This window comes from Diceros bicornis, chromosome 9 (genome assembly GCF_020826845.1).
Source record: "Diceros bicornis minor isolate mBicDic1 chromosome 9, mDicBic1.mat.cur, whole genome shotgun sequence".
Taxonomy (NCBI): domain Eukaryota; kingdom Metazoa; phylum Chordata; class Mammalia; order Perissodactyla; family Rhinocerotidae; genus Diceros; species Diceros bicornis.
Window position 1 is genome coordinate 26,482,801 of NC_080748.1, and position 22,734 is coordinate 26,505,534.

The window sequence follows — 22,734 nt, forward strand, 5'->3', positions numbered from 1 at the left end:
TTGTCTTGTTGAAATAATGGGTAGGTAGCATGAAAATTCATGGTCATGCTGTCACTCTTAGACACAAAATCATCTACCAAATGTACAAGACTTAGTAAAAATTGTATCTACTCTTTTAAAATCCACCTTTGATTTTTTTTTCTGCCAACATCAAGAATTCCTCCTGGAAACAAACTTATTATTAAGACAGAACCAAGTAAAATGATTGGTATGTCCAGAAAGAATTGCATTTGGTGTTGAGGAGATGAACGGCAATTTCAGATTATGTGGGCACAGGCAGGTGGGATTCAGCATTTTTAACTTCTCTTTTCCCTCCCTTTACTAGATTTCCCTATTTTTCTACGCTTAGTTTCACTAAGCTTCGCTTAGCTCACCAGCTTCATAGGGACTGGGCAGGCAGCGCCTATATGATGTCCTGAAAACACATTGCCCTATGTAAACAATTGTTTTTGGCAATTCAGAGGTTTCGTGGTGGGATTGCGTTTTTTTTCTTTCTGAAAATCAAATGTTTAGGCCAAAGTTAGAATTGCATGTGCATTTTTATGACTTGGCATATTCAAACATTACGATTGTATGTTTAAAAAAGGAATTTGATCTTTTTTGCTCTTTCTTTTGGGCTTCCATCTTTTCCTAGTTCCATTGTTTTCTCTCTTACAGTACATTTTCATATCTTGGTATATCTCTTCAGCATCTGTTTCTCCTCAGTCATAATTTTCATTCAAGAATAATAACGCTTTGGTCTCTTTGGACACGTTTTGTTTTGCCCCCACCTATGAACCTCACCAGGGTGTGTTGAAGGTTAACAGCTCCACTTCTGAAATTCTCTTGGATCCCTTTTGGAGAAAAGTGCCAAAGTATATAAGGAGGGCTCAAATGTATCTGGGCTCTGCCAAGTCCTTTGAGGAAGCCTCCACATGGCTGCATCTTCTTCCAGCTCCCTTCTCTTCTCACTGTGCCCAGCGTCTTCATGATTCCACGTAGGAGTTCATGTCTTTTGCTCATGTGGGAAAAGAACCTTTGGATTAATAGAAGCGCCAGAATACTTGCTTATCTAACAACATTCTACCTTGTCTATTAACAGGTAGAATATTGCTTCTCACTTCATTGAGTTTTTTACCCTCTTCCCTTTTCCATCCCATATCGCCCAAGGTCATGAATATTTCCATTGCTCATTTTCTAGTGCTTTTGTCAATTGTCAGGGATGGCCAGAGTTGCTCAAAGAGCTTTTCCCACAATTGCTGAAATAGTAGAAAGATTAGGTGACTGATAAAAGCATTGCTGGAAACGGTTGGAGGGACCTTTTAGCAGTGTTTTGCTTGAGGGGCATTGGGTCTCAGGGTCACTCCATTAACATCGTATCTATCCTGTAACATATGTCAAGCAGTTTGCTTCAGTTGTGACTTTCTGTTGCAAGAGGCAGTAAACTCAACTCAAAATGACTCAAACAAAAAGATATTTTAGTGGCTTGTATAACTGAAAAGCTCAGGGGCGGGCTGTTTGCTTGTGCAGCTAAATGTGGGGCTCAGATGGTATTATAAGGCTGCTGGTTTCTCTCTATAGATCTCTTGGCTTTTCTCTCTTTAGTGTTGGCTCATTCACAGGCAGGCTCTCCCCTCAGACTCACAAGACGGCTGCAGAGGCCCAAGAACTTATATCTTCTCAGCTTCATATCTATAAGGAGTCCTTGCATTCAGTCATTTGAGAGTAGAAGGGTTAGCTTCATGAAACTGGATTTCCAGTTCTGGATAAAGGAGCACTCCTGGAGATTAACCAACCCTGGAGCCATCCTACCTTAAGACTTGTGATCTGAGACAATAACTTGTTCTTATTGATTAAGCTATTTTGTTAAGTTTTCTTGTTAAAAAGGAATTTATCTTTTTTGCTGTTTCATCTTTTGGCCTATACTTTCTCCTAGTTCCATTATTTTCTCTTATACAGTACATTCAGCTGAAAGCATCCAAATGATATTGTCATACTGGCTCTAGTTGGGTCATGTGCCCATTCCTGACCCTTCACAATGGGACTGTGAAGTGTGATTGGCCTCAGCCTGGATGCCCAGTCCACTTCTGCAGTGGAATGGGTTCATCCCACCCAACTACATGGACTGAGCGTGGAGGAAGAGGAACATCTACTGGGAAATGAGCATATGGTTTCCATAAAACAGTAAATAGATATTGTGAAGCAAAAATATCAAGTGTCCAGTAGTTCATCCTTTTGAATGTGCTTTTTATTACACAGTGACCTCAGATTGTCAGTATAGTGAGTAGGGAGTATGTATTTCGTTCCTTGGTCTGGTAGCCCAGCATATATAACTTTGGAGATGTTTTGACAAAGATAGATCTGCTGTGCAATTGATTCATCTCAATAACCTATAAATACTCTTCCTCAGTTAGGGCCTCATAACTCTAGCTTTGAAACATCAGCCATTTCAAGGTCATGCAAAGGAAAATGTGGCCCATGGCCAAGACAGACAAAGCCTTGAGTTGCAGGATAATCCAGTGCTCTCTAAAGGATACTAGAAAACCCAGGCAGCTATTTAAGCAGCATGTACCATCCCATAGGCCCCATGGTTTTCTGGCCCCCTTCTCTCACACCCCTTGAAGTTCAGTTGGTCCTATGGCTCTCAGAGTCAGCCTGCTATGCAGAACAGTGGGGCCTCAGGTCAGGCTGTGTCTACTGATTTCAATTCTGCTGTTGGCTGGAATTCTATCTGTCAAGAAGGTTTTGCAGTCAGCCATTTGATAGTGGAAGAGTTAGCCCATGAAACTGAATTTCCTGCATATCTGGAAAGAGGAGCACCCCTGGAGATCTGAGATGCTCTGTGAAAATTAGGGGTTAGTTTTTACTATTCCCAGTTAGCCTCTGCTGAACGTAGTGTATTTCAACATTTGAGGATTAAAAAAACACACACATACATACACACATAAAGAACTTCTCTATTTTTCATTATGAACTTAAGTAACTTCATCAAGAGAATCTAATCAACATAAAACTATTTACTTCCCTCTAAAGTAATTTCCTCTCTGTCAATGCACAGACATGCATTTTTACTTAGTTATAATTAGTGTGAATATACTCGTTTTTGTTTAAGAAAGATTTTCTTTACTTTGGCATTCAGATTTGTTTTCATAGGCGAAGAAAACACTGAGAAAGAGAAGGAACCTTCACTGGTGAGTTGCGAGGATTATATGGAGTCACACTATCCTCAAGTTAAAGAAACCTTAAAGGACCCAGAATCCCTCCCCATATCTCTGGTAACCGCCCTTCTAAACTAATAGACTCACTGGAGGGGCTTTCCGCGACACGGACCTCTCCAGATCTCACTCCTCAGCACCAAGGGTGGACTCTCCCTTCTCAAGGAAGAATGCAATCCCATCCTCCCATCTGTAGGGTCCACTTGTCTGTCCTGGGCCTGCACCCTTGCCTCCTGCGCTACTGTGTTGTAGGGTCATCCAAATAGTTTCCCATGCAGGCAGAAAGCAGAAATGCTGCTGTGGGACAGTCCTCTATACCATTCCCCTCAAATGTCTTTTTTTTAAAAAGTGTAATCATACACCAATAGTTTCCAATCTATCAAAGCATAAATTTGACAGTCCTTTTTCCTAAGTCAAGGAAGTAGCCAAGCTAGGTTTAATTAAAACCAGCAACTGTTTGTACAGCTGTCCTTGGGCTTATGGATCCTAAAAGGATTTAGCTTCAAACTCTGCTGCCTAAGTCCTCTGGGAGTTTCACACAAAACCACTGAGGCTCCTCTTCTGGGCAGCGCCAGGCTCACGCTTCCCAGGGTGCCTCCGGAGCAGGCCCTGCCCGCTCTGCCCTGATGCCACTTCGGAGGTCAGGCTCTCCAAGCACGTGTGGCATGGAGCAAAGAAGAGACGAGCGGAACTTCGACATACACAAGTCCCCTTCTTTTGTTTTGGGGGACAGGAGGCGTTGATGGCTACTCCAAGAAGTTCCAGAAAATTCCCCTAGGGTTGGTAAAGGGAGGGTGGAGGATCAGGCACAGTCTTTCTTTTGTGAGCTTTTCTCTGGCTTCTCACACTTTCGCCCCCGGGTGGGTCTTTTACACGCGGCCCACACCCTCAACCCCCATGGCGTGAATGGTCACTGGCAGGCGTCCTTCAAAGGAGATGGGGGCGGGGTATCCCTGCGAAGAGATGCATCCGCAAGTGGCATGTGCTTCCTGTGCTCCCAGCAAAGCCCTGGAGAGGAGCAAGAACCAGCGCTCAGCATCTGGCTGATTTTCAAGTGCACGCGGAGCAGCGCTTCAGGCAGCCTTGGGTCGGAACAAGCCCGCTCAGACTTAAGCAAATGCAGAGGCCAGCACGCGTCACCGACGGCGGGCCCGGGGCGGGGCCGGCCCCACACGCTGAGAGGCAAGGAGGCCGAGAGGCCGCGGGTTAGGAAATGTGACCTCGGCGACCCCGAACGCCTCCACCTCCCTCGCTCGCTGCTCCACCTGCCCACGGAGTGCGCCGAGCCGCTGGCGGAGGCGATGGCTAGCCCTGCGCCCTTAGTGGCCTGTATCAGCCACCAAATGGTGGCTCTGCAGACCCTGCAGCTGCTGCAGCAGGAGTGGGGCTGGGGGGACGGTCCGGGCGCCCCCGGGAGCTTGCGGGACCCGGACCACGTGTCCGCCGCCCCAGCGTGTCGCTCAGGCCCGCGGCGGGCCAGGCCCGGGCGCGAGGAGGGGGGCGGGGACAAGGGGGCCAGGAATGCGGGGTCGGGGACTTGGGGGAGCTTCCCCGAGGTGGAAGAGGTGCGAGGCGCCGAAGGGGGCGCGGAGCTGCTGCCCTTCCCCCGGGGCCGCGGGCCCTGCAGCCTGGCCCGGATGGCGATGCGCAGCGCGCTGGCCCGCGTGGTGGACTCGACCTCGGAGCTGGTCAGCGTGGAGCAGACGCTGCTGGGCCCCCTCCAGCAGGAGCGGTCCTTCCCCATCCACCTGAAGGTGAGTCTGGCCTCCAGCATCCCCTGTCAGGCGCAGGATCCCCTTGCAGGGAGTGGCTGCGGGGTCGTGATGGAGACGGGGTGGGGCCACAGGATCAGAAGCAGAGCTGCTGACAGCGATTCAGCCCCCTGGAGGGAGAAGGGAGGAGGTGACACTCTGGGGACTGGGCACTTGGGAAGTCGGGGTCCACCTGGGGCCCACCTGACTGCGGAAAAGAGATGCAGAGAGGCCTTGCCAAAATCTTCCTCTGGAACTCCTTCCTCTTGCACATAAATCAGCTTCCTGCTCCAGCTGAAGGCCCTTTCCACATGTGCTGCTTCTAAGGATCTAAGGATGGAGGGCAGCTTCCTCTACTCCCCTTCCAAATTAATAACTATTTCTCTAGAGCCTTAAATATACATATTAAGTTCCCTCTGCCTTTTGTATGACGAAATCACCTACATTTATTTAAAGTTCCTTCACACTTATGAATCGCAATTATTTTTGCATAAATCCAATTCCCCACAGAGCTCAGGGGTCTTACAGAGTCAACCTAAATTCTCATAAAGTGGGGTGAGAGCCGGTGGGCCCCGGGTGTTGAAGCGTGAATACTAATACTAACTCCTGCTAAGTCACGCGGCTCATATTTGTATGGCACAGTTTCCTTTTAAGGTACCAAACTGTGTTAGCCAATTTAGCCAGGGAATAGAGCAGCTGCCTCCCAGGCTGAGTGGGAATGTGAAAGTCTGGGGGTCTGGGATCCAGTCTAAATCTTGCTGTTAACTAACCTAATTGATTTCAGGTCACAAATCTCTCTGAGACCTTCTGGCTTTCCAATTTTGACCTGGAGCATTGCTTCATTCATTTCCCTTGGGAGTCTAGCAGAAGGAAATGGGGGAGGGGTGATGAAGAGAGCTGGGAGCACTTCTCAGGAGTTGCTATTCTTGCTCTACAAGCCAAGGTTTGGAAAAAATTGCTCTATATTAGGTTGCACTATACACTGTAAAAGATTAATTTAAAATCAAATGTAATAAAGCATATCATACTCCCCAATAAGTATTGTTACTCTAGACTAGGATTTCTCAGGCTCCACACTATTGACATTTTGGGCTGGATAATTGTCGTGGGGGGTTGTTCTAGGCATTATAGGATGTTTAGCAGCATCCCTGGCCTCTACCCGGTAGAGGGTATTCCCTCCCCCAAATCGATACAGCCAAATATTGCCAGATGTATGTGAGGGGGAACAAGATCACCTCCAGATGCGAAGCACTGTTCCACTCACTTTAGAAAGTTAAAAAAATGAAGCTGCATTTCCCCAGTGCTTTCGAGTGTAAGATGCACCTTTGTTTGTACCACTAAGAAATAAAAAATCTTGGGGCGGGCCCGGTGTCGCAGTGGTTAAGTGCGCGTGCTCTGCTGCCGCGGCCCGGCGTTCGCAGGTTCGGATCCCCGGCGTGCACTGACGCACCGCTTGTCAAGCCATGCTGTGGCGGCCTCCCATATAAAGTGGAGGAAGATGGGCACGGATGTTAGCCCAGGGCCAATCTTCCTTGGCAAAACAAGAGGAGGATTGGCGTTGGATATTAGCTCAGGGCTGATCATCCTCACAAAAAAAAAAGAAAAGAAATAAAAAATCCTGCTGATTAAACTACAACACACTATCAATTGTAAGATACACTCTCACTTCAGAGATTTTTGAAATGTGAAAAACTGTGCATCTCAGACTTGGTGAAATATGAAGTTCTATGTGATGTTAGGAGCATATCCAGGGCACAGGTGGGCTGGCAAAAGGAAAGACTGAGTGATCAGTTTTACCTGAGGTGATCCTGGAAGGCTTCTTGGAGGAGATAACCTTTAAATGAATGTTTGTTCTCCAAGCATTAAAGGGAAAAAGCATTTCAGAGGAGCTATGTGATTCAAGGCCCAGAAGCAATGAAAGGGCCTGGGGCTTTGGGGGAACTAAAATTAGTTCACTGTGGCAGAAGGCAAAAAACGGTGCTGGTGCTGGAGCAGTAAGTGAGGTCGGATGGCGGAAGGCTTGCCTGTCATGCTGAGGACCTTGGATTGTCTTGCCAGCAAAAGGTAGCTGTTGAAATGACTGAGGCAAGGACTGGAGCCTAGAAAAGCCACGAGAGGCAAGGCTGCAGTTTGGGGTCAGGTCAGAAGATTGTCCGAGGCCTGACCCAGCTCAGCGGCAGTGCCGTCCTCTGCTCTGGACAACAGATCATGCCACGTGCGCTGAATGCAGCTGTCACTTGTACTTGGTAATCTTTTTAACCCTTTCTACTTGATTGTTTTGTCCTAAACATTTTACCCCCTCCTCAAACTTTCTTCATCTAGACCTCAACCCTCTCATTCCTTTTCTGAGAAAATTGAGGCCATCTTCCATTCTGCCTAAAAAATCTCATTTCCACTCATCTCTCTTGTCTCTAATAAAGAAATACAGTTTGGCCCCCACCCCAACCCCCAAAGTAAATTCTTTCTCTTAAGTACTGGAGCAAATCTTTCATCTGCCCCAGACCTTTTTCTCTCAATTCCCTCCTCTCTCCATATATTTTCTATTGCCTCCAATCTACCGATTCTTCTTAGTCTGTAAACGTGCTCAAATCTTCCTTCACCTACCCAGGCCCTTGAGTCACTGTCCTTTTCTTCTCTATCACCAGCAAACATGCAGACGTCTGGGTGTGTTGCTGCCAGTGTTTGTAGAGGTGTCCACAGTGCTGATTAGGAACAGGGATCTTCAACCTTCTTGCTGCTGGAGGCTGCCGTTCACCTGCGTTTTAGGGCTCCTCAGGACAGCCAGTGCTTTCAGAAGGCAGAGAAGCAGGGGGAGGTTTCTCTGGGTGATTTGCCTCCTGGCCAACATCTTGGAAGTTTGGTTTGCTGTTTGGAGAAAAGGTAGCATCTCCATCTGGTGTGTAGAGTATTGATTACAAAGCACTTAGACTTAAGGACACGGCAGTCTGTCTTTCCAGGGAGCTGGATATGCAGACTTGTCTTCATTAATATTAGTGTCAATTCAAATGATTTGGATAAGTGTTTTCTATATTTTTAAAATAAGAACATGCAGATGGATTTTACATACTAGAATTGTTTCAGGATGATTTGTGCTAATGGAAATAACATTCGTGTATCACTTGGAAGTGTGTGGAAATTTCCCCAACATCAGGTCTCTCCCATAGTGTTACTTGCCACAGAGAGGAGGAAGACTCGCTGGAGCTAAAGCCTGTAGCCCAATGATAGGTGTTAGAGACCCTGAAGTAGAGATGGCACAGCACAGGACAGCGATGATCGAGTCCCATGGAGCATTTCAAACCTGCTCTGCCATTTCCTGCTGTGGGCCCTTGGGCAAGTTAGTTAGCTTTCCTGTGCCTCAGTCTTCTCACCTGTAAAGTGGAGATAGTGATATCTAACCTTATAGGGTTCTTGAGATAATGCATATATAGTCTTAGCTAGTGGCTGCCCATAGTAAGTCACAATATTTTTGAGCTTTATTATTATCATAATTATTATTAACAGGTTGATGCCTCATGAATTCTCATTGACTATTATTATTGTCAATTCCATTCTTGATATTGATGGATCTGACCCATGAACTCTGTATTTACTTTTCTGAGACCAATGATAAAAGCAGAGATAGGATAACCCAAAGAGACTTCTAGGAGGCCTCCACTATCCAGAGGTCAGCTTCAGCCCATGTTGAATGATTGACTTAGAGACATTGCCATCAAGTGACTCACTGATCAAACCATTGAGGATTAAGGAAGTGAAATTTTCAGGCATGAAGGCAGAGAAACCCTCATCATGGTAGTAATGGATATTTTTATACAATTTTGCTCTTTTCTTAAAGAAACCAACACTTAATATTCCTTTTGAACATTTAGAGATTATCACACTCATGAAAAAAAAACCATGAAATGAGTTTCTTCGTGGTGGGTAAAAAATGCTTAACAGCACAGAGTCTTGTTAAATTTGGTGGAGAGGGTGGAGTTAACCGGCTTGACAGACATTTATTACAGGAAGAAACTGAGGCTCAGAGGAATTTAGGACTTTGCTGAAGATCTGGCAGCTGGGAAGTAATGGACCATGATTCAGACATGGTTTTATGTGACTCTTTCTACCAAATCACAGTGCTAGCTCAATGGGGTGTTATGAACATCACGCTGAAATGAAGTCCACGAGAGTGCACGGTTGACAGGGCGTAGTCATACATGCCGTGCACTGCACACTGTTTTGGTTGCAACGGTCACGTTGTAGACTGGGTATCTTAGTCAGCTCGGGCTGCCGTAACAAAATGCCACAGACTGGGTGGCTTAAACCACAGACATTTGTTATCTCACCATTATGGAGGCTGGGAAGTCCAAGATCAAGGTGCAGGTAAATTTGGTTTCTGGTAAGGGCTCTCCTCCTGGCCTGTAGACTGGCACCTTCTCGTGTGTCCTCACATGGTCTTTCCTCTGTGCATGTGGAGAGAGAGGTCTCAGATGTCTTTTCCTCTTCTTATAAGGATACCAATCCTGTTGGATCAGGGCTCCACCCTTATGACCTCATTTAACCTTAATTACTTCCCTAAAGGCCCTAGCTCCAAATATAGTCACATTGAAGTTTAGGTTTTCACATATGAATTTGGGGAGGACCCAATTTAGTCTATAACATTGGGTGATTTGTGTGCCTCCTTATGTAATGGCCACCTTACATTGTGCCAAAAAGCACCAGGTAAACGTAGGAAATCGTTGTCAAACTGGTAATACTAGCAAGGATGCTTTAGGCACATGCCACCCAAAGAGAGCATGGAAATGCGCAGGACACCAGAAGGAAGCCAAGCTATGATTTTAAAAACTGTTGAAAATGACCAATTCACATAGAGACCATTAACCAAGCCAATTATGAAGTCACTCTGATTGAGTTTTGTCTGTCTTCCTTTGAGAGTTAAAAACGTTTATAGTTTCCAAGAGTTCTGTTCTGTAGCAAGTTTCATGGAAAACATGGCTGATGCCAACTTTCGGAGGCAGAAGAACTTTCCTGCCATTGCATGTTCAGCTTGCCTGTGAGCTCACCGGTTTCAATTAGCTAATTCTGGTACCAATTACTCCATCACGTTCAGTAGTCCTCACTGGTTTTCTCATTCTACAGAGCAGGAGCAGTGGTATGAAACTGTTGGCTTTTGCTTCACAGTCGTTGCTAATGCTCTTTGCAAACTGCAAGGGTGAATATTGGGTTACTCAGAGGAAGAGAGTGGTGATGAGTGCTTTTTTCCCCATTAACATTAGTTGAGAAGCCAGCTTCTGCAAATTTGGGAATTGTGTCTTTAAAAATTACTAACATACTATTGAAGAAATAAATGCTCATGGCTATGTGATTAGTAGCCATAACCAGGGGATTGCTCTTTATTTGGGACAAAATTGTGCTTTTATGTTGGAAAAAGGCCCAGTGACTGCTCTGAAAGTAGCTTAATTATAGCTTTGTCGTTCCTTGTAATGTGAATGATATGAAAATCGGGACATATAAGCTTTCTGAAATGAAAATATGGGGAAAGATATCGCAGGAAGGCCTTAAAACAAAACTACTTATGTTTGACATCATGGTGGAAATGCTGGTGTGCTGCATTTTTTACAATTTTGGGATTTGCCTTGTGAGCATACCTGAATCAAGCGCTTGTAGTCATCACAAAGTGCTTTTCACTGGACTTTTCTACTGAAAATGGTACTCTACCCAAAGCAAATGCTTAAGAACCCTTAGTTACTTGTGAGTGTTTACACTGAGTACACCACAAGTAAAAATGTTTAATTTCCTGTGGACGATAGACTTTTTATGGTGACTGGCAGATACTTTGGTTCTTCATTGGGTGTTTTATTACTACACAGTTGCATCTCTATTTGAGAGTGACCTTGGGTTCAAGCAACTGGTGACTGACTGCTCTGGGCCCTGTGAATTTGTAGTTCAAAGCCAGATGTTGATGAACCAAGTGAAGTTGGGGCAGTTTGTAGTCCGCTATTCCTGAAAGTATGGTTTTCAGAACATCTCTCTAAACAGAGAAATGACATTCCCATTTGAGGTACATATCCAGTGTGGAGGATTGTACTGGGTCTGGGGAAGGCATTTGTGTTCCTTTGTAGGGCCCAGCACTGGGCAACTTTAGTGGAGGTGGTCTTCTGGTCGAGTTGAAGTTCATTAAGGCCAGGCCCCATCACTGAAAGCTGGAGAAAAGCTCTTTCTTTTTTTAATGCTCTCTGTAGAGGATTCAGGGAGAGCGAGAGGAAAAGTATGAGAAGAAACAAGTTTGTGGAGGCCGTGTGAGAGAATATAGCTCAAGACATGACTGTTTTGAAATGAATCAACTCTTTTTAAAGCCACTGGTAAAGGGAATATGAACAGATTTATAGTTTACATAGATCTAGAAGTGATTTTGAAGGTGACGTGGTAGGAAAAAAGACCAGAAACCTTGTGGATTGTTTAAAAGTTATCTGCATTTTAGAGCCTATAAAGTCATATTATATTTTTGACTTTATTATCCATTGGTGTTGGTTTCAGAAAACTAGCTTTGAAACTGACTGCTGCTGCCAGATTCTTTTTGTCTTCAAGCCTTCAGTTTTGATGGGAGTGTTTATTTTCAGTAAGAAGCTAAAAAAACCGCTTAACTTTTCTTCCCTTTTTGGACTTTGCAGGTGCATATTCAGTTGTTCAAGGATTCCAGATGTGTGCATTCCTAATAAACACAATGCAGAATGCAGAAAAGAACAAGTATGGCAGTTTTTCTGAGAGACCTCCTTACACCAGGGAGGAGAGAGCAGAGGGGAGGAAGAGAGAGCTCCAACGATGAGGTCTCTGATTAGCTAGGGGTTGGCTTTACATGGGGCGTGGAAGGTTCCATGCCTTGAATATCTTCCAGATAGCCAAGCCCTCTCAATTATGTTGCAGGGAAGACGGATGAGCCAACAGGCCAGTCTTCAATTTGGATGTGACCATTGCCAATTTGAGCTTTGTAACACTCAGTTAACCTTAAGAAAAATAACGTGAATATGGCCAACAAAGAAACATGAAACAGTTCACTTGTGGACATTTTTGTTCCATCCCCAAAGCTAGTTTGGTGCCTCTCCTGCTTGCTTCCATGGTGTCCCCGTTCACCCCACCCCTGTTCATAGCTCTGTGGTTCCTGTTCGCCAGTCTGTCTCCTGCACTGGTGGGCGAGCTCTGCTCTCTGAGTCATCATGGCTCCCGGCCCACTTTCTGACTTGGGGTGCGTCTTTGATGAACACTTGAGTTTTGAAGAGAGGTTAATTCCAGCTCTGCCGCTTGTTTGCTGTGCGACTTAGGCACATCATTTAATGTCTCCAAGCCGCATTTCTTTTCATCTGTTATGGACTGTTGTGAGGATTGAGTGAGACGAGGTATGTAAGGAGCCTCACTTGGACCCTGGTGCCTAGTAGGTGCTCAGGCTCACAGGCCAGACCAATATTCTTTTTTTTTTTTTTTTTAAGATTTTATTTATTTATTTTTTCCCCAAAGTCCCCCCATGTCTGTCATAGCTGCACATCCTTCTAGTTGCTGTATGTGGGACACGGCCTCAGCATGGCCAGAGGAGCGGTGCGTCGGTGCGCACCGGGATCCGAACCCGGGCCGCCAGCAGCGGAGCTCGAGCACTTAACCGCTAAGCCACGGGGCCGGCCCCTAGACCAATATTCTTAAAATGCTGGTTTGCCATGTTACTCCCATGCTCGGAAGTCTCCAGGGACTTTACTGTGGCACTCAAGGCTTTCTACACTAGCTTATCTCCTGGCTCCCAACACAAAACTCTGTTCTTTGCAGACTAGTCTCCTCCCAGTCCCAGCCCCACTTGACTTCAGGCCTTTGCTTGTGTTATTCATTCTAACTGCAGGGACCATCTCTTTTCCCTGTCAGTCAAATACTGCTTTCCTGAACACCACGTATCTTGTAGCGTCTGTATAGTCCTTCCCACCTACCACTTCTCTGATGCCTCATCCTAATTTCCATTCCCTTCTGCAAAGACCAGCAAGAATCTCATGGCCTCAACCACATTTTTTTGTTGTGGTGGTGGTAAAAAAATGCATAACATAAAATTTACTATTTTAAGTGTACAATTCAGTAGTGTTAAGTACATTCACATTATTGTGCACCCAATCTCCATAACTTTTTCAAATTGCAAATCTGAAACTCTATACCCATTAAACAAAAAAATCCCCATTTCCCCCTCCCTCCTGGCAACAACCTTTCTACTTTCTGTTTCTATGAGTTTGACTATTCTCGGTACCACATAAAAGTGGAATCATACAGTATTTGTCTTTTTATACCTGGTTTATTTCACTTAGCATAACGTCCTCAAGGTTTATCCATGTTGTAGCATATGTCAGAATTTCCTTCCTTTTTAAGGCTGAATAGTATTCCATTGTATGTATATACTGCATTTTGTTTATCCATTCATTTGTTGACGGACACTTGAGCTGCTTCCACCTCTTGACTATTGTGAATAATGCTGCTATGAACATGGGTGTGCAAATATATCTGAGATCCTGCTTTCAATCCTTTTGGATATATACCCAGAAGTAGAATTGTTGGATCATATGGTAATTCTATTTCTAATTTTTTTGAGGAACCTCCATACCATTCTCCATAGTGGCTGTACCATTTTACATTCCCACCCATAGTACACAAGGGTTCCAATTTCTCCACATTCTCACTAACACTTGTTATTTTCAGGTTTTTTTTTCAGAACTATGTATTTTTTTTATTGATATCATAATAGTTTATAACATTGTGATATCATAATAGTTTATAACATTTCCAGTTGTACCTTATTATTTGTCAGTCACCACATAAATTCCCCCCTTTACCCCTTGTGCCCACCCCCCAACTCCCTTCCCCCTGGTAACCACCAAACTGTTCTCTCTGTCCGTGTGTTAGTTTATATTCCACATATGAGAGAGGTCATACAGTGTTTGTCTTTCTCTGTCTGGCTTATTTCACTTAACATAATACCCTCCAGGTCCATCCATGTTGTTGCAAATGGGATGCCTTTTGTCTTTTTTTATGGCTGAGTAGTAGTCCATTGTATATATATATACCACATCTTCTTGATCCAATCATCTGTTGATGGACGCTTGGGTTGCTTCTGCTTCTTGGCTATAGTGAATAATGCTGCAATGAACAGAGGGTGCATAAGCCTCTTTGGGTTGTTGGTTTCAGGTTCTTTGAATAAATACCCAGAAGTGGGATAGCTGGATCATAAGGTATTTCTATTTTTAATTTTTTGAGGAATCTCCATTTATTTTCAGTTTTTTGATAGTAGCCATCTTAATGGATGTGAGGTGAGCTCGACCACTCTTTTTGAGACTTAATCTTAGTCTGTTTGTCATCTCTTCTGAATGGTTTGTATAGGTTTCATCTCACCAATTAGATTCCAAGTTTCTATAGAGCATATTTTTTCTTTTCTTTCTTCTCCTTCCTTCCCCTCCTCACCTTCTTACTTACCTCCCATCTAGCGGAGTACTTTATTTATAACCTTAGGTTGATGGAGTTCTTTATAAATACAAATAGCTTTCATATCCATGAACCAATTTGACCTTCACAGCCTCTCCATGTGGCAGCTATTATTGTTGCCATTTTACAGATGAGAAAACTGAATATTCCTTAGATGAAATGTCTTGTCCAAGGATGACCCATCAAAGGGGCAGAATCAGGGCTCTGAAGGCAGAACCAGGGCACTGATGGCAAGTGCAGGGCTTGTAAAGGAATTGGCTCTGCATCCCAGGGATCTTTGTAGCTTCCTGGAAGGCTGCCGTTTTAACATCTGTAAAGTCCCTTTTGCCACATAGAGTACATACTTACAGGTTCTGGGGATTAGGATGTGGACATATTTGGGAGGTCATAATTCTGCCTCCCACAGGGCAGATTTCAGCTAAAAATTAGGAAGAAATCTTCTAAAAATTAGAGCTATCTCCTCTCATGGGTTGCATTCTAAGCATATGAGTTTCTCCAACGTAGCCAAACAAATTTTGGACAACCATACATCAGGTATGCTATACAAAGGATTCACACGTCAGAACGATCTCTGTAGGAACCTTGTGCAGTGCTTAGATTATAAGTCTATAAATGTCTGTTCTTTTATAGGATTGAGTTTTTGTGTTTACCATAGCCCTCGTCACATTTCACTGGGCATTTGGATGTATGTTCTATGTGTTCCATCCCCCCTACAAGGTTATGAGCTATTTAGAGATCAGGTATCATGTCTTATTTCCTTTTATACAGTGTAGTCAACCATGTAGTGGAGACTTGATGTACGTTTGAAATAAATTTAACTGATTCATTTACTGAGTCAAACAGGCCAAGGCCATTATCCAGTAGATTAGTTGAGTCACAAGAGATTATCTCAACTCCCTTTAAAATGTAAATGCTGGCCATCAATTTGGACCACTGTAGCAGTCAATACATTTCATATCCAGAGTCTGAAATTACATAAAGCTTTAGAAGTTCCAAAACCTGCTCTTAGATTGCTCAGCCATAGTGTTCTAAGTCTGGCAAAGTGCTCAAAGCACCACGTAGGATATTACATCATTTCTGGAAGCATCTGGGACTTGCTAAATAAAAGCCGCTGGGAAGATATGCTCTGTCGTAGAATGGAAAGCACCATAAGTGAAATCATCACCAATATTGATCATGTGAGTGTCTACTAAAAGCCCATGAGCCATTTAATATGCTATTGCCTCAACGCTATGACTTGTGGCCCCCAGCGTCTGCAGCAGAATCAGTGGAGCTTTGGTTGGAGGCCACATTATTGGATCAATAGTTGGCCTTCAGACCTTCCAGAAAGGAAGAAAAGCAACCACCTGTTTTATTTTTCCCTTCCCTGGCTTAAGAGTCCCATGGAAAGCCTATTCCTATTAATTTGTTTTCTTTGACTGTTAATATATTTGAGAAAGGATTAAATGGAAATACTGTACTAAAATAGTAAAATAAAGAGACTTTGCAAAGTTCGCCAGAGATCTGAAGTTTACCCAGGGCCTCGGGGACCAGTACAGCCCAGCGGTGGAATTTTATTGTATGTATAATTTCCCCAAACGATGCCTTCTTTGATTCTTTACAGTAAACTTGAAATTGACTTCAGATTTTGGGCCCACAAATATATTTTTAAAGGCATTTTAATCTTCTTTGGGTGATGAATGCCTTTGCAGACTAGCTAATAGGCACACGTCAGCACATATTTCAGTGGTTCCTTCTAGTTTGAATTTCCCTTTGCATGTTGTCTTTGATCCTTCCACTTTGTACTTAGAGTTGGATTACTTCTATAAAGCAAGCGGACAATTTCCCTTGATGTGGATCTAGGGGAAGTAGTCCAGAGTCCATTTTTTTCTCCTACTTTCCCATTCCCAAGCAACACGCTCCAGCAATATAGGTTACCCCATAAATTATGGGACAGATTATCTGAGTAGCCCCTGGATACCTTCTGAGCAGAAATGAGCAACACACAAAGGCAGGGAAGCAAGACTGCTTTAAAGAGAAACAACCCCAGAAGCCTGATAGCCTGTGAAGACTCGAGTAAAGGGACGGTAGCCTGTTTATCTTTCTGTACCAGCACCTAGCTCAGCCCAGGGTCCTGTCCGCCATTGTTGGCTGAATTAAAATAAATGGACATTTGCTTGTTTCTTGAGAGATGTTCTCTAACAAGCACTTTGTCAGAAATCCAGGTCCTTCTCACCCAAATGACAGAGGTTTTATTAGGGGGGAGAATAGCTTCTCTTTCTATACAGAATTAAGAAGAAAACTACTTCCTCATCACACTTTGGTCTAACTTTTAGTTCTTCCTTTTGTTTTCTTTTGGATTATCTATTTTTCTTTTCCTGTTGTTGAGCTGAATTCTTAGCTCATGGATTTTCAGTGATTATTCTTTACTTATGTAAGCATTTAAGTCTACTCATTTCTCACTGTAGCTACGTCCCACAAATTTGTGATATAGTATTTCCATAATTGTTCAGTATAGAGTATCTTGAAATTTCAGTTATTTTTTCGCTGACCCATGAATCATTTGGAAGTGGATTTTTAAGTCGTACGTGTTTTGGGAAGGTATCTATGTTATTGATTTCTCCTTTATTGGCATTGTGATTATCAAGACTTTTTGATATTTTTTAAAATTTGCTTTGTGGCATTATAATATTGTCAGTTCATAAATGTTCCATATATGTTTGAGAATAATGTATATTTGCTTACCTCCATTAGACTAAGCTTGTGATTAGTGTTTTCAGTCTTTTATCTCTAGGCTGAGTGTTGTGTTGTTTGATCTATCAGTTTCTGAGAAAGCTGGGTTAAAATCAGTCTTTATGTTTGTGGATTGAATGTAAATTGAGGTTATCATATTAGACACACGCAAGTACAAAATTTTTATATCTTCTTGGGGAATAGTTCCTTTCATTAATTGTAGTTTATTTTATTCCTAATAATGATTTTTCTGGCTTTATTTTGACTTCTCTTTGTTTAGTATGTTATTTGAGTATCCATTTACTTTCAATCTTTAGGTATTTTTAGTTTTAAATGCGTTGCTTGTAAACAGCATATAGATCAATTTTTAAAATCTGATCTGGTAACCACTATATTTCCAGTACTGTCTTATTTGGCGCTTCCTAATCTCTTTGCTTTATGTTTGTATCTTTATTTCTTCATTTTTACCTTCTATAGATAGAACCAATAAAGTTTTAATATAGCTTTTCCTTCTGCTGATTTTGAAGTTTTATGTATGATTTCTCTACTTTAATGATAACCCTTATATTTTTCATATGCATACTTCACAAGCCTGAAACTTATCAGTTTTGCCACCTTTCTCTTGAATAATACACTGCCTTAGAATGCCACTGCAGCCCATGTGTTACTGCTATTCAGCATTTTAGAACCATCTTGCTTTTGTAAAGCCTGTTAGTTATAATTCCTGTTTTGGGCAATCAATTCTTTAGATTTGCATGGTGTTTTTAAATTTCTTTATTCACTGTTGCTTCTTGCATCTCATTCTTTTTTTTCTGAATTGAATTTCCTCTTTCTGAATTATATCTTTAGGGAGATCTGACAGTGAGTATCTATTTGAGGTAACTCTGTCTTTTTAAGTGAAAGTATGTTTATTTTGTCCTAATGTTGAAGTGACAGTTTAGTTGGATAAAAAAACACTCTAGGTTGGCAGTTATTTGAGGTCGATGTTATTAGAGGATATTATTCCATTCTTTTCTATCTTCAGTTGCTTGGCTTAGAAGTTGGCTATCTGTCTTGTCATCCCATGAAACCCATCTTTTGTTTTCTCTCTGGTTGCTTTTAAGAGTATTTTTGCCTTAATAAGTTTAGATTTGGATCTCATTTAACTTATTCCACTCAAGGCTGTTTTACTTTGTGAATCTAAGGGTTCATGTTTTGGATAATTTTTATCCATTATTCTCTTTGAACTTTGCCTTTCCCATTTTCTGTCTCTTGTCTCTCCTGGAAGTATACTTGTTGGACTTCGTTATTCTGTCTTCTGTGTTGCTTAATCTCTCATTCTTATTTCCCATGTCTTTAACTTTTTATCTTGCATTCTGGGTAATTTTATGATATTTATCATCCATTTTACTAATCCTCACTTCAGATATTTATTCAAGTGTTTAAACTGTCCATTGAGTTTTTAATTTGTCACAATAGTTGTCATTTCTACCAGTGGTATTTGGTTCTTTTCCAAGCCTGTTTTTTCTCAAAACATTTTTGCTTCCGTCTTTTGTATCTTCAATAATTTTAAACATATTTTATAGTTTCTATCTGAAATTCTTGGAGTTTAATCCTGCCTGCATTGTATCTGCTGTATCATGGTGGATTTATTTTAAATTTCATATTCTAAGTTTGTCCTCAGCAGAGCTTTATGAGAATACTACTGTGGGACATGGGTTGTGGACATGTCCCCGTGGAATAGGCTTTTGTTTACTTTTGCCATGTGTCCATGGATATTTCAGCCCAGTTCCAATTTTTAAGTTAATTTCTTAGCATGAGTGTTCCCGAACATGTATATGGCGTAGAGGGCAACTCCAGACTTAAACTATTGTGTAGTACAGGTCCACAGTTACACATTCTTAGGGGCAGCTTTACCCTCCAGCCCAAGCCCAGCTCAAGAGAGGTGAACTTTCTTTTCTCAGTGGGTATTGGCGGGCAGCTAAAGTAGTCTATCTTCCTTTATTTCTGGCCCTTGGGGATTTCCATTACTTTCTTGAAAGCTCAGAAAGGATGTTTGTTCTATTTTACTTAGAACTCAGTAGCAAGGCATTTTGGGGAAACGAAGTATACCATGTTGCCAGAACCAGAAGTCTGTGGGAAGTCATTTCCATATATTTAAAAATAAATCATATATTCAACATTATCTCTGATGTGGAATGATTTCAATGTACCATTTACATGCAATGGATTTTCAAATGTGAAACATTTGGGGATTAAAAATCTATTTAATTACTTTGTTCTTTTAAACTACCTGAGAATTAATTCTTTCTAAATTTGCATTGGAAATTTCTTGAGACCATGTTCATTAAATACCAAATCCTGTATTGGAATCTTGAAGACGCGTATGGACTAATAGGGACATAGGCTGTTTGTGTTTTCATCAAAGCTCTTTTAGGAACAAATAACAGAAACTGAACTCCAAATGGCTTAAGTAAAAAGGGATTTTTATTGACTCAGATAGTCCCCAAATTCTGGGGTTTATTGGTCAAGTACAGCTGGATTGACATGCTCAGAAAATGTAATTAGAATCAGTCTCTTTTAATCTCTTGGCTCTACTTGTTTTCTGTGTTGGCTTCATTCTCATTTGAATTCTTCCCTTATGGTGGCAAGATGTTTTCTAATAGCCCCAGTTAAAGAGCACTTCTCTTTCTCAGTCAAACAGACATTCTGGGACTGTGGCTTATTGGCCTGCCTTAGGTTACCTGTCCATCCCTGACCAGTCCAAGTGACCGAGGAGTGATACGCTCTGATTGGGCTGGTCCCTGGAGTTGTGGAGTGGGGTCAGCTTTGGTCAAACCACATAGACTGAGAATGGAGGAGAGTAGTTGTCTGAGAGGAAGATCCTGGGAGAAAAGCTGGGAGTGGAAGCTGGGTAAGCACAACACAAATGTCCCCATAACCTATCTAATTGCTTGTTTGTGCTTGCTGTTCATTTCAGGATAGTGTTGAGTTTAGAAACATCTGCAGTCATCTGGCTCTACAGATTGAAGGACAGCAGTTTGACAGAGATTTGAATGCTGCCCACCAGTGTTTGAAGACAATAGTCAAGAAGCTGATTCAGTCACTTGCTAATCTTCCTTCAGATGCCCACGTGGTAGCCTGTGCTTCCTTGAGACAGATCTTACAGAATCTCCCAGACATATGAGTGTTCAAGACACCGTAATTAAAACCACAGCTGGCACTGCTCAGTGAACCGGGTACCTTTCCTTCCTAACTGAATCAGCAGACAGTGGATGTTTTTATTCCCAGTAAGGACAGGCTTGATAGCATATATAGCAGTCTGACCAGTGACATCTGTACTCTTCAGAATTATAACATATTGGGGAAAATTTTTTAAAGCAATAGTTCACATTTGTAAGTATGTTGACATATTTGCTGACTTTTTGATTGAAATATATTCCACGTTGTGGAATTGTTGGATTATATATGTATATATATTTATTAATTTGTATTAAGTATTAATTTTAATCAAATGATACCTTAATCTATATTCATATTAATGTAGGCCTATGAGGTTTAATATGGGCATATATGATTAAAGCTCCATGTTTCTTAAAATTATCTTGAATAAATGGGATATTTGATAATTGATATGTTTTACTTACTGAGTGGTTCGTTTTATGTTATGAGAATGATCTTTAGAGGTTGTGGGACCACATGTGTCAGTAATTATGAGTTCCAGTTCTGGCATTAATAACTTACTGATGGGCAGAAGAAGAGCTGCTGCTAAATCTTGTGCTTTCATATACTGATTTGTAAATTTAAAATGATAATGAGCTCTGAAGTACCAAGGACATATGATATGTAAATACAAGGACAGTATTATTAAAGTCACATGGAAACATCTAGTTCTTCTTACTGTTTCTAAATCTTCCCATTGAAGTAGGAAATTCTTGTGAAAAAAAGGAAGGAATGGATATACTGGCAGGTTTCCCTAAACATTTAGAGCTAGGCAAAGATAGAGTGACTTTTTTTGTAACAACGATCTGCATACGCTTAGGAAAAACTAAATTTCCTATTGTTTAATGATAACTATGTTGAGAACCAAAGTTAATTGAAATGCTGCTTTTTCCTTAGAATTTTAATAGAAACAGCCTCAGATTTAGAAAAAAACGAGTACAATGTATACATGCAGCTTGTTTTCTAAAGGAATTATAAACTGGGTCTATGTGGTGAGAGTCTATACCATTAAAAAATAAAGTGTTAATATTAATCAAAGCATTTTTAATCCCACATACTCTAATCTTAGTTGGTTCCAAATATTTTCTTATAGAATCTGAGAATTAAAGGTAAATATATTGCTTCTCTTTAGATGTAGCTGGCTGTTTCCCTAGACAAGAATTAAATTTATGAGACTGAATTATAAATGAAAGATGAAGGGCATGTGTTTGTGTGTATGCATGTGTGTGTGTGCAAGGACGGGGTGGGCCGGAAAGGAAGAGCATTCATTTCTTGGGAACAATCTTTGGCACAATCTTTGGGTCACTCCTAGGAAACATTGTATTCTGGGGGTATAACTGTATTTTATAGTGAAGTCTTTCTTTCCCCAGGGAAATTATCCCAGCACTCTTCTCGAAAGACCTATCAGTATTTATAGGCTGCCTTCCCCATTGTAATCAATAGCTCTCAATAAATATTGCTATTAAAGTGTTTTTCACTCTGACCTGTAAGAAGTATTGAACATTTTTGCTTTTCTCTCTATGCTTATGCTTTTTCCTCACTTTGCAATGTTTTTCCCATAGACCAATTAAAACCCTATTCATCCTTGAAGGCTTGATTGACCCACCACCCCATCCATGAACTGTCCCAGATCATCCTAGTAGGACACGGGCTCTTCCTCCTCTGAACTTCAATAAAACACATTTTGTGTGACTGCACTGGCATTTATCACATACCATCTTATAACATGGCTATTGGTATACCTGCCATCAAGATCAGATGGCTGAGGGCAGAGATTATTCTAGACATCTTTCTATATTGCATAGCAGCCACAGTTCTAAAAGTTCTTTGATCCTACTAGAACTTCCATGGCCCCTATCACTTTTTCACCCCTACCCCTTGGATTCTTACTTCTGTGGCTTACATTCTATGGTCAATCTCTATAACCGTTTGGTTGTGCGTGCCACTGGTTCCCTTCTCCTTTTTCCTTTGGTTGAATGCTGCTGGCAAAACTTCATTTCTGGTCAAAACCAACTCTCTGCCTACTCCACATCTGCACATGAGTTCTGCATGTGGCTTGGGAAAAACACACAGCCGTGCCAATCTCACTTCAATTCATGGCTCCCAATTTCAAGGGGCCCTCGCGTTCTCCATTAGTGCTACTTCATTTCCTAGACCTGCGTTGTCTGCTGCGGTAGCCACTGGCCACCTGTGGCTGTTCAGTACTTGAAATGTGGCTACTCTGAATTGAGATGTGCTGAAAATGTAAAATGCACACTGGCTTTTGAAAACTTAGTACTAAAAACAAAATGTAAAATATCTCAGTAATTTTTTACACTGATTACATGTTGAAATAATTATTTTGAATATGTTGGGTTAAATAAAATACATTATTAAAATTAATTTTACCTGTTACTTTT

General features: G+C 41.8%; 1 protein-coding gene across 2 annotated transcripts in view; it reads left to right on the forward strand.

Moving 5' to 3' along the window:
* Window positions 1-22,478, forward strand: part of DLEU7 (deleted in lymphocytic leukemia 7) — an 81,564-nt gene extending 59,086 nt beyond the window's left edge. The window contains exons 1-2 of one of the 2 annotated variants that reach the window (XM_058548117.1): window positions 4,180-4,948; window positions 20,094-22,478. In XM_058548117.1, the coding sequence (XP_058404100.1) occupies window positions 4,496-4,948; window positions 20,094-20,300 (660 nt within the window). In that variant the 5' untranslated portion in view covers window positions 4,180-4,495 and the 3' untranslated portion in view covers window positions 20,301-22,478. Of the gene's footprint in view, window positions 1-4,179; window positions 4,949-20,093 lie in introns of those variants that run through there. The other variant, XR_009221178.1, reaches the window with a different exon arrangement.
* Window positions 22,479-22,734: the final 256 nt, after the last annotated feature.